At 36.4% G+C, this 21351-nt stretch overlaps 1 protein-coding gene across 2 annotated transcripts in view; it reads right to left on the bottom strand.

Annotated features, from left to right (window-relative positions):
• Nucleotides 1–248: 248 nt before the first annotated feature.
• The window catches only part of YTHDF3 (YTH N6-methyladenosine RNA binding protein F3), a 24048-nt gene continuing 2945 nt past the window's right edge, over nucleotides 249–21351 (bottom strand). For both annotated transcript variants that reach the window (XM_048061722.2, XM_048061723.2), the window contains exons 3-5: nucleotides 16839–16924; nucleotides 14024–15616; nucleotides 249–2896 (exon numbers count right to left, since the gene is read on the bottom strand). In XM_048061722.2, coding sequence (XP_047917679.1) covers nucleotides 2873–2896; nucleotides 14024–15616; nucleotides 16839–16924 — 1703 coding nt within the window. In that variant the 3' untranslated portion in view covers nucleotides 249–2872. The remainder of the gene's footprint in view (nucleotides 2897–14023; nucleotides 15617–16838; nucleotides 16925–21351) is intronic.

Below are 21351 nucleotides of genomic sequence, written 5' to 3'. Positions count from 1 at the left end.
CAACGGTGCTCCTGAAAGAACTTACATCCTTCCCTCCTCCCACCATCTCCCTTGTAAACATTCAACCTCACAGAACTGCCCGGTTTGAGAAGTCTTCTGCTGGTTTAACTGGCTCAGGATTGATCACAGGAAAACCAATGCTGACACAAAGGAGGTGGCATCATGAACAGAAAAAGGGTTCTAGCAACTCCTTCTTTAGCAAGCAGCCATTACGACAGCTTCGCTGTGTGGAAAAAAACAGACCCAAAAAAAGTATTTCTACATTTATTTGAGATATTAAGCACCATTCCTTTTCTTTCTGGAGGAAAATAACTCGTGCATAAGAAAGCTGAAGGCTAGAAGTGTCATGTGTCCATTAACCAGTACAGGACTCCATAGCTGATTTTACAACATTATACACTATTTTTACAGCACTTTATATGCACATAAAACTCCTTTTCATTTCAGCTGCACATACTAAACTCTCAGCAGTCTGCAAGTCGGTCACAACATGACTAATACCACCAGCAATGAAACTCTTCTATTTGTAGAATTGCTAACAATTCTGGAACAGCATAAGAACTGTCACAGCTTTCTAAATGTGATCACCTCCTTCTCTTACAATCCTCTCTCATTTTGCAAGCTTTCCAAGTCTGCAATGTGACAAACCCATTTTATACTAAACCTGATTCAATCAAAGAGCAACGCTTATGCTATAGAGTAAAAGAGGCAAGGGGTAAAGCAGGGAATACTTTAAGTCTGCAAAAATATGAATACTGCAGTGGAAGCAAACTAAGGTTGCACATGCAATCAATTCCTGAATACCTGACTAACAGCAGCTTTCTTAACTGGAAATGTCTGTGCATTTTCTTAAGGTATTTTTGCAACAAAGAAGTAGAAACATGCTGATCTCTCGAAAGATCATCAGAAGGACTACATTCTTTGAACTTACAACATTGTTTTTTGCCACTTCAAATAATTAGTTACAGTTAGAATAACAGGCAGTAATCCATAGGTCAACCAATAGAGGGAAACAAATACCTACAAAATCTGTTAGCAAGAAAAAGACATGGAAGTAGAAATTTTGGGGCTCAAGCCAAGTTTCATAGGGTTTGGGGCTTGCAACCTTTCTCTCCTAGATCTCCTAGACTCCTCAGATAATAAGCATGTAGTTTTCCCTTCCTTACCCTATCTGCATTTAAGTGTGATTGCTTCTTTTCTCCAAAACATGGGAGTGGCTTCCACTTTGGGCTTCCAGAAACCAGGCAGTAAACATTAAGATTCATATCTGCTACTCCTTGTTATAAAATAGTATTTTAAATAACAAGGAAGAAATGGCATGTACTGAAGATTTTCTGTATGCAAGGTCAGAAGAGAGCTAGGGGCTTAAGAAGAGAGAAAGTAAAATCCAGCAAAATAGCCAATATTCAAAACAAAGCTATAGAACTTAAGCTTCAGAACTTTGATTGCCAGAATCTATAAATGAAAGGCTCGAAACACAATATAAACATCTGTGTTGGACATTAAGACATGAAACATGTTCAAATAATATGTGGTATTGCTATTTTAAGCTATAACATATCTGACTTCTACAGTGCCGTTCTAAAAAGAGAAAGCTATCCCTGGAGTTTGGTACAAGCTGTTCAGTATTTTGTACAGTCAATACACCTGCTTAACATTTTTCTAATACTCCCTTCCAGCAGACAATGTGCTTGGCTATATAAACTGAAACAAAAGACATAATTTTGAGAAGTTAAAAGCTAGTATAGCATTAATCACTTTAATATGTATTCTAAAACTCTTATCGAATGTTCTAACAAAAAATCTTGCTAAAATGGCTACAAATGTCATCCCCATGGATCAAAGTACTTCTTTAAAAATGTTTTCAATATGTGGGAAAAAATAGCTGAACATTGGGACAATGAAACAAAAGATTTGAGAAACAGTATATGCTTGCTAAACAAGAATTATGTTTATTTAGCTAGTGAATCACCTAGAGGAGTAAATTTTCACTTTCATGATAGCAATCTGTCAGGCTTGCAAACACCCAGAAATAGGAATTAAAGATTATTTTAAATGTAGTTATAAAGGTCATAAAAAGTCTGATTTAGACTGAGGTACATTTACTCAAAACTGAGATTCATTGAGTGGTAGCAAACAAACAGTTCCTCAGACAAATGCACTTTTTCAGTATACATGTTACAGAAAAAAAGAAATGTGCATTAACTGGTGGCGTCCACCAAGCTGCATATTAATATTCTCTTACACCAAACAGTTTGAAACAAGGGAAATGTCATTCTAATATAATTTTATGTTACGTTTCATTTGGCTAAACTGCAGCTTAAAGTTGCTTTGCCATATTAAAAGATTACTACAATAATTTCACATGAACATTTAGACTTGAGTTTTACTCCAGGACTAAATATGGCATGATTTGCTTTTAATCTGTTGAATAGCTAAAAACTGACAATTAAAAAAAACTACAACAAAGAAAAAAATTAAGTTGAAGCAATGTGAATCTCACATCATTGAACCACTTCTAATGGTTAAATGTTAGTATTTAACAAATTCAAAGAGTTAATGAATCCTTGCATTCGTTCGGTCTCCTGTGCCTTAGCTAGGATGCATAAATACAAAAGACAGCAGATACTGGTAAAAGCTTCAGGACAGAAAGTGCTTGACGAAGGTACAGTTCTCAAGTGTGTTTGGTGAGAGAGTATAAGGGCAGATGCACTGATGAGAACCATTACAAGAAGAGTCAATTTTGTGTTAAAGTGTTCAAAGATGTCACCTTAAGCAGAAAAAAGCTTTAATAACGTCTTCTTAGACATATTAGGCATTTCCAGAGTCTACATCATTAGTGTTGTAATTCTAGCAGGACATCTCCATATAGTTATTGTTTGTTTCTATTCCTCTCCTGAAAGAAAACAAAAACAAAGAAAAATAATGTTAATACACATACATAAACTTTGTTTTCTTCTCACTAGAGCAATAGCATTGCTTGTCATTTCTCTTAAATCAAGCAACTAGCTTTCAAAGAAAAAGCTTTTTCAGAAATCTGAAATACGTAGTTGAAGACAACTTTTTGAAAATAAGGCACTGAAGAAACACAACTATAGGTCAAATTAAAAGGCAAAGATGCTCAAAAAACAGCTGTCAAAAACCAAAGGTTTTGTAACATTACTTTTAAAAGGCTGCCAATAAAATATATTGCACAAAGTGAACTGATTAAGGAATCCAGAGAACCTACAAACAATACAAGAGGTAAATCTGCTACTTAATTTGTCAAAAATGCTCTAAATTGATTTAAATATTCGATCTGTCCACTAAATACCTGAAAAGGTGAGGATCGTATTCCCAGGTACCTTATTCAAAGCCCACTATAGTAAATGTTTCCATGCGCCTAAGATCAAAAGGTAAAGGAACGAGTTGCACCAATACCACCACCTCCATGCATCATGGTGTTGAGAGGGCAAGTAAAAGATATTTAAAAAGCCATTCATACATTTTTTAAAAAGTTACTTTTACCAATGAAATGCAAAAACATTAGGAATAGGCTGGGGAAAAAAATGCAAAAACAATACTTAAATGCATGCCTGAGTTGGAATCAGGCTCATATTCAGTACCAAGCTGCCACAGCATTTTGAGATGTAGCCTTTAATGTAAAGGAAGACAATACGCAACATGTGTAATAAAAGAAACAACGAACATCTTTCTATGGTTAAAGGCTAAAATACTAACTGCATCTCTAACAGGGACTAACAAAACATTCCTCTATATTACAAGACTAACAGAGGAGTAACTTTTTCAATGCTTTATCACAGATTCTTTATCACCAATTTTCTCTACTTCATTAAACATACAATTACATATGACTTCTAGGAAAAAAAAACATCAACGAACTATTTCTTCTTGTCTTCATTATGTATCTTTCTAACCAGACTGCAGGAAGACACTATTGTTTGACTTCAGGAAACTAAGAACTTTTCTTCCAATAGCATTTCCTTTTTTAAAAAACGTGTAAAACTGAGAAGGTTACATAAATGTTTTAAAATGCCTTCATGGAAGATGTGGTTCCCTCCCCCATTTAAAGGAGAACAGAAGTAATTTGCAGTGTTTTTTATTATTATTGCATTACACAGTATGTTATAAATGGAACAAACATAGCAAGGAAAACCAAAATAAACCAGGAGGTATTTGAACCATTTCAAAGCCACTATCTCATATCATATTGAAACTTTATTATGCTAGAAACTATTTAGAAAAAGTGAAAATTAGCATAGGATCACAAATAAATTCTCCCCAGAAGACATTATAATGAAAAGTGTATGTGACACTTAAATTGGTTATTAGCATACAGCTAATGCTCTAGTCTTCTCCAAGAGAGACTCCTGCCTCAAGAACAGTTGCTTCAAGATGAACACAAAAAAAGTAAGACTTGCACAAAGTTCTTAGTCACAGTAATAATCCCACTGTCTCAGTAGCTGCATAACTGAACTTGTACAATCTACAGAAATTCAGTATATTTTAGGAACAACATTCACATTATTCTGCAGTATTTTTCCTAGTTCAGAGTTAAGTGACCAATATTTGCATAGTGTTTTTAAAGTGAGATTGATACTATCAGTCATTAATATAAATTGGTATGTTAAGAGTATCTCCAGGCTAAAAAGCACATGATCACTGGCCTCATGCCTCACTATGCATGTAAGGCATGCAAAAATAGCCTGCTCATGTACATCTTAGATTATTGCTGTACTATTAGCAGACATAACCGAAAGGACTGCACAAAGTGCTGAAAACCACTCCTGCAGTACTGTGGTAGCCTATGAAACTGCTATGTTAAATAACAAAGCAGTATTTAAAATATTGGTATCTATACACAGGTAATACCATCAGTTGCCATCCATTTGCAGGTATTACAGATGTAAACACTTCAAGCTGTCTACAAAGCTTCTCTGCATCCTGAACTGCTGCACAGTAAGCTGACCAGCCTTGTATTTCATGCACCCTTGAGCCAAATGCACTTCAGTTCAAAAAAATTCACTATAGAAAGGGAATATCCCAAATACCTGCTTCCAGTGGACTAAATAAGGGAGGTTTTACAATTTTCAAGTCCATTTCGAACTCCAGAGAGGAAAAAAAGGTTTTAAGAAAAATCAATGCACCTTTCCTGTCGTCTCGAGGTTACATATTACTACATGTATATTTAAGCACTTAAAGCAGACCAACAAACCTGACATTTTTCAACATGTGCAAACACTGTTCTTCAGATATATCGGTATCAGTGACATTTGGCACTGTATACAGCAAAATGAACTGAGGCAAAACCTGATTTCTTCAAAACACAAGGACAAGACTATGCTCAGAAGCAAACTAGAACCCTCCCCAGCCTTAAGTCAGATCACTCACTAACAACTTCACTTCCTATCTCAAAAAGTATTCCTTTTTTTGTATAACCAGTGATTATTGACAGAATATCAGAAGACTATATCCCAAGCAGCTTTCCACCATCAGCACAGAGGAAATTTCCAGTGTACTGTCTGGATTGTACCATGTTTCCCATTTAAAAAAGGATCTTAGTTATTCCTTACATTCAGATGAGCAATATCTTTGCCAAATCTCTCCTCAGCATCCTAGGGTAAAAAGCTTCTCTAGTCAATTCAAGTTGCCTGCCAAAGGCCAGCACAGCCTGCTTCACTTTACAATTTGCCAAAGTGAGGTTATCCAGCTTTAGATGGAGTTTATGAGCAGGAGTGGAAAGTAATTAGCCATTTGAATTAGAACTATGTGGGAATGCAACAGCTGGTTAGCAGTAACTGTTAGCTATAGACCATGTGGTGAGCAGATTGCACACACGCAAACAACTTGCTACACAAACCGAAAAACCAAACAAAGGTGAACCTAAAGAGGCTCAGGCATTAGAAAGATGTCTCAATCTAGAGAGAATGAAGGTATGAAATGAGCAATGCAGCAACCTGGTCTGAACTGTTAGGCTGACTTATTTCAAAATTTCAGTTCTCTAAATTCAGTGCATTAATAGAATGACCCCAGGCTGAAAAGCAACTGCAGGGTAATTTATCCTCAGATTTAACAATCACTGTGCCAACAAAATTTCAGCCTTCTAACTAACAAAAATGTTTTCTGATCTGAGGGAAACTGCCAAGAAGCATAATGCTGGTTTCTGGATTTTTATTTTTTTTCCCCAAAAGGGAAATGAAAGACTGATTTTTAGCAGCAAAAATTTAAGTGGTGACCTAACAAAAAGAGCTGCTACAGTCCTCAGCTGATTTTTTTCCTCCATGGTCCCATAAACTGAAGCTTAAAGGTGAGAGGAAGTAAACCTGAAGGAAGGGCTTGTGCTTTTTTATAGTAGTTGGAGGTACAAGCATTTCAAAGTGTCCATTTTGAAATCTATTGAGGATTGCAAACTTACCCAAGCAAATTGCAGATAGCTTCCCCACACGCTCACCTCCAGCACAATCAGCTATACTTGCAAAACAAAATTTTGCTGAACTCGTGTATCTTGCTGCAACATTTAAAACGTTCATGCCTGAAGATGTCTGCTTTGCCCCTCTGTCACAAGAGGTAGTATGCTTAGAGCAGCTTCAGAAGCCAGCATGTGGCATATCTCAGTTGCTTCGATGCAAACTTTGGTTTAATCTTCATGTTCATCTGCAAAGTAAGCTAACATGTCAGACTGCATTTCTGAAGTGAGGTGCTCTGCCAGCTCTGCTGCGTGGGCAGAAACACCTGGCAGAGGCAGCTGTAGAGGTGGTGAGGAGAAGCCACAGCAAAGTTCATGAAATCTCATTTACTGATGGCATCAGCCATAATCTGCAGTTTATTGCACCCCAGTCTGTCATTATAGCTGTAACAGCATAAAAATTGACCTTAGTGCTTCAGAACCACAACGAAGAACTGATTACTGAGAAAACTGAAAAAATGCTAAAAATAGTTTACCCCATTTACAGCAAGAATGTCATCAGCTGTTAACTAAGTACTTTACCAAAATTTTAAAAATTTGCCAAGCAAGAGTCCCTTTTGACTTCTCACTCATCTCTTAAGACATTTATTACCTCACAACTAGATAAAATACATTTTTCTGAGTAGTACTTCTAGTGAATTCTAGGAATGTGTGAAAAGGTCAGATGAGAAGGATTTCCAGAAGCCTTACATGGACCCAGAAGTTGCTTCTGTGGCAGATATCTTCTCCTTTTTATTTCTTACTACAACATTCAAACTAAAAGCCACAAATTAAAAATCAACAAAGTCAAAAGAAGTCAAATGAAGCTTTAAAACTCCAGAGCAGTTCCTTCTCCTGGTAAGCCCTATGAATTAATAATCATGAGATCTCGCTGTTGCAGATCATTTCATGTCCAGATAATAAGTAAGGCTTTCTAGCATGTAAATGTTAAGAAAATCTACCAAACTTATTTATCTACTCTTCATATCATTTTTGATGGCATCTTACTTTATTTCAACCTCTGCAACACTTAGCAACAGCAAAACTGAAAAATTACAATGGAAGTGGTAAATAAATTTAAACTTGAGCAGAGCATTGTTAGTGGAACAGACAGATCACATCATTTTGTTATACTTTTAAAAAAATTGAATCCATATCTGAATTTCTACAACATACTAAAGAGCAGGGTATGAACACTCAAGACAGAGGTGGGGAAAGAAACCTAACTAGTTTGAAGATACCATGTGATGAAAACACAAAGAAAGGCTCTGCAGAAATCATGCTTGTACTAGAGCTAGGAAAGTCTTTCCAGTCTTGTTTTCCCAGACAGATATTTTCAGTGATGGATTGGTCAATTCTAACAGCAGTAGCAAATGCTTCCCTCCAGTGCTGTACACATCAAAATATCAGATGTTAGTTAGCTACAATACAGCCATTTTCAGCAAGCTCATTAAAAAGTTTTTAAAAAATCAAGTTTCTAGCTCCTCATTACTAATTGTTAACAATGTAAGCAGTGCAATATTGACTTTAGAAGACTGACAATTGATAGCTTTCAAAACTGCATCCACAGAAACTGCATCCACTGATGATCACTGTCACAGTGAAAGGAGCAGAAAGATGACCAACACCTTTGTTACTTCTACTCAGAAGCCCACAGACAACAAGATCTTTACTGCTCTGCTAGGGAATCTAGAGTAGCCCTGGAAGGGTTATGACATTCAATGCAGGGTCTACAAAATATACTGGGGAAGAATTTCTCAGACTTTCCTTAAGCCTCACCAATCTTTGCAGATGTGTAACTGAAATTACAGTGTGCCTCGAGGAACCGTGAACGTTTTTATCTTGCTTTCTCATTATATTCCATATGAAACTGGAATTAACATACAAGTTTACATTTTCACAACCAACCATAAGCCTAAGTAGAGAAGCATACAATAATAATTACCACTTTTTATTAAGAACACTATCAGACCCCTGAAAAGGTGTTTAAACAGAACTTGGCTCAAACAGCTCATCATTCAATAAAAAAACTTTGTAATACTTAATTTCAAATAGATGACTCTAGAGGTTAAAGCCAATCAATTTTCATACAAAACCTCAACAATCCTAGTTCAATTGAATGTACAGAAACAGCTTTGCTAGATATATAAGCTTTGTATGGTTTTAAGCTGACATGGTTTTCCAGCAAAGCACCACTATCAATCTCTCCTTGATTTTCTCCTAACTAGTCCATCCATGACATGAAATAATGAAATACAGCTGAAATAGTTTAGAAAGTCATGTGGGCTGTGACTACCTTATACAGACACATTTCTTCCCACTTCCTGCAAACAGCAGGAAAAAGCACTACTGTTCTAGTCAATTTGTTTTCAGAGTCATCTGAGGAGATGCAGCAGGAAGCAAAAGGCTGCTGCATGGTTTTTTAACAGCTACTAACATACACTCAGGGCTCTGCTTTTGCTCTGGAAGAAGGGATTTAGAATTGCTCCTTTATCCTATAAAAGACTACTTGGACACAGCATTTAGAAATAGCAAAGTTATCACAGATAACACTCAATTCAAGTTTGATGTCTTGTTTTAAGGATCTACCTTCATATTCAAGAACAAAGAATTAGATTCCAAAAATACCTGGTCTCTGAACAGTAAGGTAAACCAGTTGGTTGATATTCCTAGCTTTTCCAATAGGGGTCCCTATCTTACAGGAGAAATTGGTCATTCCAGTCCTAGAGCCAGAGAGTTTAATTCCCCTCAATAAAAAGGGCTCTGCAGTCTTCATTCTGCAGGCAGCAACTTCAAGGCAAAAAGGAAGATCCATCTAAGTCTCTTTCTAAACTAAGACCACCTGTGAGTTTAATTACATTCCAGCTCTTTCATTCAACAGTCCCATACTGGACTTTCTCTGCTGCAGCACCTTTTTCCTTCCTACAGGAAGGCAGGCCACACCACTACCTAAACCCTTACATAGTCACTCTGACACCATTTTTTAATACTCAGACCACTCTAAACCATCCCCATCCTGTAAAAAATTCTAAGCACAAGCAACTATCTCAGCCACATGCAAAGAAAACACGTACATTTGAAATCTGTATGCCTCTAAGAGAATTTGTAGGTCATTTTTAGGTATTTCCAAATGACTTAAGATGCTGAAGCAAATGAAGATACGGAAACTATGCATGGCATCACAGGACAAAACTTCTGGATCAATATCTAAATTAACCTTGCTTCAAACAATCCTCTTCTCCCAAGACCAGGGGGTAACACATTAATCTTATGAATATCAAGGGAGCAAAAAGTCTTCTGATAATACTTTCTGACCATTTTTCTTTCTTAAAAAAGACTTGAGAACTGCAATATCACTGCATTTACAAAGAAGAAACTGTAGATACGCAAGTTCAAGCAAATTGTAAGATAACAACCTTTAAAACTTCAACAAAAGCATACAGTAAATGCACAAGTTTCTCACAAGGTATTAGAAACCCTGTTTTATTTACTGTTTTGATTGTCCTTTAGACATATCTACACAAACTTAAAGCAGTACTACAGAATAGTACAAATACTTAGCTACATTTAAAATGTCCATTAACTACCTGTTTTCCTAGACTTGTGCAAGGATTGTGTGTCTATATCAGAATTTGACATTACAAAAATAGTAGTTGAATGGGTTGGCGGAGGAGGGAAGAGTCAGTTTACTCTTAATGGATGTTTTTTCACTTCCCTCCCTCAAGATATTTTTAAGAAATATCTAATCAAGCATAAAGACATCAATGTCCTAGAGTGGAACTATATATAACACTATATAACACTATAGTCTGAAATGACCCAACTTATCAGAGAAACAGAAGTTGCATTAGTATCATAATAAAGGAGAAAGTAGTAAATTACTCCACTTAAATCAAAGTGCAGCTATATCAGCATCCCTCTTACAAGATATGTAGTACAACAGGAAAAAGCTAACATTTTAAATGTTTATTGACCTGCCATTTAAAGGTTTCCTGAAAAGTTATCTAATTTGCATTTGGATTTTTAAACATGAATACATACTGCATTTCCATTATCGTTCCCTATGGATAACAATTAACTATTTTTCAGGACTATCACATTAACATGACAATTACATGTTACAGTTACTATGTCAGCATTCCACAGTTATGTGGGACCATGACCTTTTTTACATTATATTCTACAAACAGCAGAATTCAAGAGGTCCTCAGACAACAGATAGTTATAGTTTAATAAGCCACCACCTGTGGATGAAGTTGGAGTATTAACAGCCTTTTTTTTAGTCAAAACCATGTTAGTTTCATCTACATAGTTATGCACCTGAAATACTGATTTTTTTGCAACTTATTTTTCTACTGTAATTATGCACTCCTAAATTGTGTTTTTTTTTCTGCTCCTTTTTAAAAAACACCTTTTTCTAACTGCTTTCTGTTTAAAGACAATCCAACAGTTTCAAACAATCTGAATGCAATTATGCACACTTACACCCCAAAGCAGTAGTTCAAACTAAGGACTAACAATTTTAGATTTCAACATACTACTGACAAACCTAATGAAAGAGGGGCAAGATTTCTTTGCTCCTTAGGACTACACCATTTGCACACTTAAAACAGGACACTAACCTGAGCCATAAGAAAACTGAATGATTACTGCACAAATTTGTTTCCAATCCCACTTTTGGGGACATCACCCAGAACAGGGTCACATCAAACAACAGTACAAACTGCAGCTCTAGTATTTACACTTGAAGTGACTATTCACAATCATTTGGAAGTAACCTTTATCAAATGGCAAGTTAAGAAAGTTTCATGTTCATCAGACTATTCACTGCACTTTTACAAGTATACTGCCCTATTTTAATAAAATATACTGATAGGTCATATTGGAAATTAATTATTGATCCCCCTGAGCTGTTAAGATTAAATTTTTACAACCAATTACTTTAAAATAAGTTAGCTGGAATGATGAACAGTTATAAAGTAAATTAAATCCATAAATCACATGCTGTTATGTTTAGATCACTGGCTGTATGAAAGTTTGTTACCACCTCTGTAACAACAAAATATTAACTGAATTTGAAGGAACACGCAAGTGACTCCTGCTGTCTGATGCACTTAATATTTTATTAACAGCCATTAACACATTTTTCATAACACTAGAAACAAAATGACCCCCACAGCTGCCACAGAAAATGGGCATTTTATACATAGAATATACAGTTTTACTGGCAGTAGAAAGTGCACTAATTTATATATAGCTCCATAAAAACCTAGACAGCACTAGGGAAAGGATTACTCAATTAACCATAAAACAGAGCTTACAATAGTAATTATTTCTGAGCTATGCCTGAATCACGAAGGAGTTAACTGTATGTTTACAGGCTGAGGATAGGTTGTTTATATACTGTGTCATAACAGAAGAAGAAACCTAGACATTTTAAATCAACACAAGTGTAAGAGAATAAAAATCATCTCAGTACCTGGCATTAGTTTAATTTGGACTTCCTACATTTTAAGTACATATTAATTTGCTCAAGGCATATCTTAAACCCATCGACAAAAGAAGTCTCACTAGATATCCAGCACTAAAGTCATTATTTGTTTAAGAATTTGTCACAAAAACAAGTTGTACAATGCTGGAGAAGAATCAATGCCTTCTGTGCAAGTATGTTTGTTCCCGTTAGCGCTGGGAAAGGTAGCTGTTTCAGCAGAGAAATGCAGAGCTCACTGCTTGAGTCATATGGAGAACATGTGCTTCACCAAGAATATTACAGGAAATAGCAATGTTCCTTTATTACACAAAATATATATAACCTCTTTGTCATCTAGAGACCCAATAAATGCTGAGTTTAGTAATTTGATTTTTAAGTTTAGCATACACAGAAACACTACTAAAGCCATGCTCCCTCTCCCCGTTACATTTCATGGCTTTTAGCTACTACAGAGGAAGCAAAACCACAAATAAACACGCTAGGGCATGTCTGAATTATGACTCCTTTGACAAGTTCTTTCACAAAAGTATCAGCTTTTGAAGCAACCAAGGTTATTTGTGAAAGTGTCTTAAATAATCAGAAATTTAAGAAACTTCTGAAACACGAAGGCCATACAGAAACACTATAATCCTTCTGAAACATTATCAAAACAACAATGAAGTTGTATTAAAGCCTGAAAACATCAGTTTTCCCCTTATGTAGAATATTAGATATGAATGCGGCCCGATCTCCCATCATCAAGATGGCACAGAAGTAACAATACTGATTTAGGGCAACTCTGTTTTTAAAAAGGGAAAAAGATAAGTATATTCAAAAGGCATTATACACACATATTCATTCTGCCTCCAAATAAAAACCTTCCAACATAATTTATTGCAGAGTTGTGCAATAAAACTACAAACTTGATTTTGGGTATACACAACACCGGTCTACAGGAGATGCCAAACATATGTTGACTGATTAGGTATGTTCAAGGGCTAGAATCACTAGACACTTATCAGAAACCTAACAGAAGTAAGGAGACAGTGGAGCAGGTGAAATTCTTACACAGCCAGAATGGTGGCAGCTTCAAATAAAAACAAATTCAGCACTTTACAGCCCACAAGTTTCCTAATTAGCATAAACCCTAAAGTTTTGGGGTTTTGTTCAGTAGGTGGTGAGACTGATGAACAGAAAGTACTACCACCAAACCCCAGTGATGAAAATTCTTACTTCTGAATACTTGCACATCAACAAACTAGTACAATAGTTCCAGACCCCTGAAACGCTTCTCACCATGAGACAAATCATCTATTTACTGTTACTAGCCAGCCTGGAAAGAAAAAAATACAGCAAAAGTGAATATTGAGCCCAATGGTGAATAGAAGTTTTTTAGGAGAGGGGTACACAAAACAAACAGAAGTACTAAAAAATACTTTTAATTAAATGCTTTTTTTGCCTTTCCCATTTTTCTGAAATACTGACCCCTCCGGAACTAGTTTTCTCTACAGATTTATCATTGGTATAATTTTCATCACAGAAATTAACTTTTTAATTGCACTATCACAATTGTCCAAAAAACAACTCTGACACTGTACGAAGTCATCAGTGTATATCACTCGTACATTTCACAAACTTAAAAAATACAAATTGAATCAATAGGAAAACCTACTTTTCACAGTAATCTTGCTGTTAAAATTTTGTTAAAACAATTTGAATTGAAATGTTTTGTTAAATAACGTAAGTTTCTTCTGAAATTTCATGTCTTTCTAATGACATACAGAGAAACAAAAAAAATCTAAACTAGAAGACTTCAGTTAACACACTCAATTCAGGTTTGTTTACTTTGAAAAGTAAAAGACATCAGAAGTCAGTTTATGCATGCCCACATTAGTATTGTGGTTAAACACGTAACTGTTGTTTTGTTAACACAGGTAAAAGAACTTAAATCTTTTCATTAAGAGCTAGTTGTATCAAGTACATACACCTTGGGAAAAAAGCATCACTTTCTGATTCAACCCTCACACCCAGAGATTTCAGTCATATGAAATAACAAGCTTACCAAAAGTAGAAAAAACAGGAGAGCTACTATAATACTGATTTCTTACCCTACGCATGGCTTCCTCCTCCTCTTGACGCTTTTCATAATGTGCAAAGTCATCAAAGATTGAGGTGGTATGCTTGAAAGTAGCAATTATTTTAAGCACTTGCTTGGCTTTTTCTAGGGGTACTTCTTGAGTGTCCCTCGAATTGGTAACTGGTTTGTTGTCATTGTTTTCCAAGCGAATATGCCGCAGTTGGTTATTGGGAACGTCTTTGACAAAGATCCATTTGACATCAAACTTGCCCTTCCACTTATCCTGAGACCAGACACCAGCATATGCATTGTAGTCCACAACAGACTTCATCTCAGCCACTCCACAAAAGTGTCCACTGCCATTCACACTGAAGAGTAAATAGAGCGGGCCTTTTCCATTCAAGGAACGGTAAGCAGCATCCAAGCGCTTATTACCATGTTCAGTACTACACCAGATAGAGTACTTAATGGAACGATGAATATCGTCCTCTGAATAACTTTTGATTATAAACACACGTCCATTCTTCAGGTTCCAATCGAAGTCTTTGGGATTGTAGTTGTTTATGGCCTTTAGTTTCTCCAGCACTGGGTGCACTTCCACACCAGAAGGTGAGGAGCTGACGGATACAACACCTAAACCAAAGTTTTCAGTACCAGCTCCGTTGTTCTGGCTGAAGCCCACCCCCCTATTACGAGGCGCTACCCAGCGGTTTTGCAGCTGTTGCTGCTGCAACTGGTGAGGCTGGGCCTGCTGCTGAGGTCCTTGTTGCTGTTGTGGTTGCTGTGGCTGAGGCTGCTGTTGAGGCAGTTGGCTTTGCACCAGTGGTGGTGGTTGAATTAATGGCTGAGGCTGCTGGATTATAGTCTGAGGAGGCAGTACTGGTTGGGCTGGGGGTGCTTTTACCACTGACCCTTTGTCATCCCAAGTTCCAATATTCATGTTGTGTTTTATAGGTGGGGGTGGTACAGCAGGGCCCCCAATGCCCACGTTACCTTTAGGCTTGAGTTTTGGCTGAGGTTTAGCAGGCTTCCTTGCAATGGCAGCCCATGAGGTTGGTTTAGGTGCTGAACTGCTAACTGGGGGCACACTGTTGGCTGCAATGCTTGTCATACCTGTACTGCTCAGAGCTGAACCTACAGTTTTTGTTACAGCAGCCGTCATATCTCCACCGATTTTCAGTCCAGTCATGCCTTGCTCGATGCTGCTAATACCAGGCACCTTGCTCAGAGTATCACTGCCAAATCCAGCCTGTCCATCTGCTATGGCTCTCCCAAGAGAACTAGGTGGATAGCCATAGCTGCTGCTGTAAGCAGAGCTTTGCGTTGATTGTCCCTGAGATCCACTCGTCCCCCATGTAGAGAAGTCTGCATTCCCAGGAAAAAAATTAAATCCATGCTGCCCAAGAAACGGAGGGGTATTTCCTAATGCCCCAGGTTGACTAAATACACCATCAGGTATGTAATGATGTTCACCATTACTCATCTGTCCATAAGTTGTCAAGTATGGCATTGGAGGGTCACCTGCAGTTGACCATGCTGCTTCGCCTAAAGAGTACGGAAATCCAATGGATGGAGCATAATAACTAGGCATATATGGGTCTGACATTGGTGGATAGCTGTTACTCTGCAAGAGAATAAAACAAAAGATCAGCAATACAGACTACATCCACAAGACAAAGAAATCTCTAATACCATCCAAAATGTTTTTAAGGATTATACAAATCAAATTGCACTTTCACCGCTCCTCACAGGCAACATGAATAAAATACCTGTTAGAAGTTGCCATTTTTTCCACAAAACATCTTAAAAAACAAGTCATAACAACAGTAGTTTCATAAGCGGAGAGGCATATCTGCAACTAGGATTTAAAGTTTTGCTATTTTGTTGTGGTGTTTTTTTTTTTTGTCAGATTTCTCACTTTTAATAGGAGACAACTGCAGGAACATGATGGCAGAAAGGATGCAAGGATGTCTATTTGTTTTGGGAGGAACAATACTCAAACCATAACATTTCCATTAAGTATTATTTGTGGTCTAGAAGAACAAAGTTTACTGGCTAAATACAAATACCAAGATTCCCTGGAAATCACAACAGCTATTTCTTTATGTGAGAAAGCACCAAGACACTTGAAAGAATACCCCCCCCCCATGTAACTTCTGATGTTGTTTTGGAAAAAATATGGCACCATCATCATCCAGCTGACACCTCCTTAATATCACACTACTTGATGAAATGGGAAAGCCGGAAAAATTCTCAAAAGCCTTTTAATAATTTGCCCTTTCCCCATCTCTCAAGGCAGTCACAACATATAAAGTTAACTTAATGAATATTAACTTCTGACTACAGAGACAACTCACAGCTCTGAAAACAAATCATTACCTTTCTGGCAGAAGTGTTATACCAAGCCATAGTAATATTAAACTTCAATCTATTATGCCATCAGCTATGAGATACTCCTACCAATGTCGAAGGAAATCACATCCATACAGTTAATATTTCCTCAGAGCCAATGAAACTGTTGTTTTGAACTTAATCTAAAATACGATTAATTCATTGTAAATTTACAGTGTGGGCTTTTGCTTTGGTTTTTGAGTTTGTTTTATTTTAAGCTTCTTGTAACTTGATCTTTCTGAAGTAAGAACACAAGATCAGGAGATATCAGAACATGCTTTTCAACTGAATCTTTTCCAGAATTTAAGACAACTTTACCTGTTTAAGATATGATAAGATATAAAATTGTATTTCAACAGGTACTCAGACAAGTAAGCAATGCTAAGGAGCATCAAATTAGGCCTGGGAGTCCACTGAATTGCAAAGTTAAATTCAAGAAAGTAATGTTCACTTACCTGATTTGTCTGACTACTTAGATATGGCTCAAAATCATCATCATTTACTGCATCCTTTTGATGAATCGAACCGTTTTGTACTGAAACTAAAAGTAAATCTGTATTAGGTATACTCTCTGGAAATCTATCACACACTTTCAATCTAGGTAACACTTCTTTATCACCTGTGCACTGAAATACCTCTCCTTATGCTTTGAGACTGAATATATTATCATTAAGCACCACATTGCCAATTTAAAGAAAATAGTTCATTTTGTCTTTAAGTCCCCCGATTACATCTCAGGAGAGGCCTGGAAAGACTGCAACCAGAACAGACTATTCCTGTCTGTGGAGTTTCCTCCTTCCTGAAAGAGGAATTTTCCTGAACTCCACAGACAAAAAACTACAGTCACACCTTATTTGCATGGGCAATAAATCCAGCGTTTCCAGAAGTACCAGACCAAGTGCATATGTACAGACCAACCAGACCACACATTCAACAGGTTGAGGGAAAGCTGCAACATGTATTTTTCTCTTGCTGAGAGTAAAGTCAATAACCCACCAAGACAACGGGGAAGAGCTATTCCAGCTGTTTAATTTTGTAATTGCTACATAACTATTACACTATACTAAATTAGCAGCATCTCCAAAGTTCAGAGGGGACAAGACAAGACATAAGCAGGAACTAAAGTCCCCAAGGGTGATTACAATCCTTTCCCAGCATATGTGCCACTTCACACTGGAATCTCTACCTACCTGCTCTTCTTAGCCTATTACTTTTAATTTCATCTAAGGCATTACACCTACCTGGGATTTTGCAGCTCCCAAATTATTTGAAGCATCTCTCAACTCCCCCTCCCAAGCTATTATTTAAACAAAGTCAAATTGCACAAATTTCTACTAAACTCCACTGCTTCCCATGGTGCAAAGCAGAACAGGCATTTAAATGAGGAGGCTGTTGATTTGAAATTATACAACTTCAATCTGAGACTAACTTCTCAAAAAGAAATTACTTTTTCTGAATACCTTTTCTGTTGTTTTTATTAGTAGGTTCAGTGAAAACAAGTTTTAGAGTAATCAATAAGGTGCACTACAAATTCATGACAGCAGAAGTTCCAGTAGATTTTCTGACAGATGGAAAATCTGAGTTATGAGTTGACTCCTGTTTCCCTCTTTTAGCAAATGCTTCTGAAAAGTATATACAACCACGTAACTAAACTTTCACCTTTGTCGTAGCCAGTTTTTAAGAGCAGATTTTGTTGCTTGGTTGTGTTCTTCCCTCCCCCAAAGTTCACACTGCAAACCAAGCAGTACTTGGACCATGTCACTTCCTAGTTTTTTCACATTTGATTTCAGTAATTCAAACTATCTTCAGGGAATTAAACTAGATGAAAAAATAACAATGGAATAGACAATCATAAGAAATAACCAAAATTCTGGAAAAATACATTAGTGTCAGACAGCAGTAACAAGAGCTGAAAAATCATAATTTAACACAGAACAATAAAAGATTTGTTCCAAAGCAAATACCTGGGGAGGAGGGAAGCAACTTGCATCTTGTATATCTCCCAGGGGTTTTAAAAGTCAGAACACTTGACACTTCAATTGCTACATATTGGCACAGTATGTTTGCATACTAGCTACAGCCAACTATGACCAGAAATGGTGAGCATTATTAAAACAAGATATAAAAATACTTATAAATTAAGTAACAACTGAAGTTAATATTAGTGCTTTATTTTGTTTTCCCCATAAATAAGGAGTTTCAGTTCTGGCCATTAATCATCCTGAATTTAAACACAATGGAAACACACTAATGAGCTGGAACACTATATTCCTTTTTATGTTTGGCCCAGTCACACCAGAGGATGATCCTCAAAGTCTTTTCTCCATGCCACATCCATTGCTTATTCTTAACCAAATAGTATGGACAGCAAAATTTTCAAATACAATTTTCTTCTAATAGAAAAGTAAATGGAGGGATAAGTGTCTTAAAAGCATGCAGCCACAAAAAAAGGAATATACAAGCATGTCGAGACTGGAACCCTACCAAAATTAATCTCTTTATACTAATAAACATCTGCCATGTTTGTTTCCGAGGTATCTAAAGATAACTTAGATTTATTTTTGGTCAGCTATGACACAGAATGCTATTGTAAATGGATTTCCTTTCTTATTCATTCTGTATTGAGATCTTAAGTCAGTGACACAAAGTAGTTCCACGCTGCCATCTTTACTATTAAATGTATACATTCCCCAGTGAAATGGCATGACTAGAAGTGTTCCTTTGGCTTTCCATTTTGACTTTACATAACATGTTAATCATGAAGAATGTAGCCCACACACAGATTTAACAAGAGCAAACAGATTAAGATGCATGCCTTATACCCCAAACCTCACATTAAGTGTTCCAACTGAACAGGGCAGTGATGAAAAACACTAATGGAAACTAATCTACAGTTACTAAAAATATCTGTATCAATCCAACCCTGAAAATACTGTATGCTTCCGCAAACAGTGAAAACATACAATGTAATTAAATGTTGTGAAGAAACAACTCATCAAATAAAGGAACTTAAAGCTTATGCTCTTTTAACTGCCACTATCCTTTGAATAACCACTTGCAAAATGCACAAATGATGGCCAAAGGCATAAGAATAAACTTTTCCTTAGAAGAAGCCATTATACCTTGATTAATGTGGAAAATGAGTCCTAAAATAAACAAGTAACATTTCATTCTTGCTTTAAAATAATCTTATGTTTAAGCCTCCTACAAAACCAAAAAGATATATACATACATATGTAAACAAAAGTCAGCACTTTCCTATCGTAGGTGTGATACACTGGCATGAACAAAAGAAAGGCAAAGAGGGAGCTTGGGGAACACCAGGTCCCTATCACCCTCATCTCAAGACATCACTTGATTGTTATCAATTCTGATGTTTCATGTCAACAGTACAGCATTTGACAAACAGAATAAGAAAACTTTCAAGATAAGATAATTTACTGGTTTAAGTCTCTGAATACTGGAATTAACATCCAGCAGATTGATAGTACTGTTCTACGCCCTACAACTTCAATCCCACACATTCTGGTCAAAGGAAAAAAGCACATTACACCAACTTATAATTAACTAGAACAAAGCATTAACAACATTTTACTAGACAATACAAATCAGCTACTTCTATCATTTGCAGGCTTAGTATTTTTATTTCAATATAAATACTTTCTATTTACATGCATACACCCATTCAACTGCCTATTCTTAATCTCTCATATGCTCTATCAGCCCATGCAAACAGTAACCTTTTCACCATCCTTTTCAGCATCATCATTCTTATGCACAGAATCAAATTTAGATTAGTCTGTTGACTCAGACTAATCACATCTTCCCTTAAAGTCCCTTTAAGCTGGGACTATATCATGACACCTGAAAAAGATTAGTCTGCTAACATGTGGACAGTAAGGATTTCTGCTACTGACATATCCTCTTGAATGAGTCTGATACAAAGATGACTATTTGTGCTACCCTATGCCACCATCTTCAACCTCCTACCCCTTTAATCTAAGGCTAAATTATAAGTCAGATTCATAAATTATTTGCTTTAATGTATATTTCAACAAAATTGAGCTGATTATTGGTTTGTTTCACTACAATTTTCATTGAGATCATATTCCCACCAGCAGCCTACATATATATATACACATTTAATAGGATGCACTCCACAAAAATCCAAATTAAAAAAAATGTAAAAACCTTTTTATTTAGAAATTTATGAGCTGCATTTTGATCCACACATTCTGAAGTATTTACAAATTACAGCACAAAAAAATGCTAACATAAGTCAGTAAAGTTGACTTGTTTTCCTTATTGAACAAACTGCAAAACAGCATCCAAAACAGAGATGCTTAATACTTTCACTCTCAATTCATATATATGGAGTACAGTTCCAAAAACTACTTGTAAGATTCTCTAGTAGATGCATCTTAATAACCTCAGAAAAAAGCTTACTGTAATTCAAAGAACAGGAAGCCACAAACTACTTGCTAACATGGAACTGACTTTTCTTCTCATTTAAGAGCAACATGAAAGACAAACAACTGTTTTAAAGAGACAGAAAGAGTTAAAAGCTCCATAAGTATTAGAATATGAGAGAACATGAGAGTATGACCAAACTGAGAAGGTCTGAGGAAGCAAACAGGCTCATTTTTCTCTGAATGCATGTCACAATTAAAAGGGAACAGGCCAAATTCAACAAGATTCAGGAACCACATGTCAACACATAAGTGACATATACAATGAGAAGCAGATAATCTGCACAGACAGGACAACTGAATAAGTAAACTGTGGATAACTTTAAATGACAGTTCACAGAGAACAATTAGATTAGTTCAGGTAATGAACAGCATTGGCAAGAAGTATACAAGTTCCAAAAAATGGTTCTTTACTGCATACAGAAATAACAAGCATATTGAATACATCATGCAGGTAAGCTGTTTGCATATTATTCTACAGCCCAGCTTACTGAGCAGG

This window comes from Anser cygnoides, chromosome 2 (genome assembly GCF_040182565.1).
Source record: "Anser cygnoides isolate HZ-2024a breed goose chromosome 2, Taihu_goose_T2T_genome, whole genome shotgun sequence".
In the NCBI taxonomy this organism is placed as follows: domain Eukaryota; kingdom Metazoa; phylum Chordata; class Aves; order Anseriformes; family Anatidae; genus Anser; species Anser cygnoides.
The sequence above is the reverse complement of the archived record's forward strand: the minus strand, read 5'-3'. Positions and strand labels throughout refer to the sequence as shown.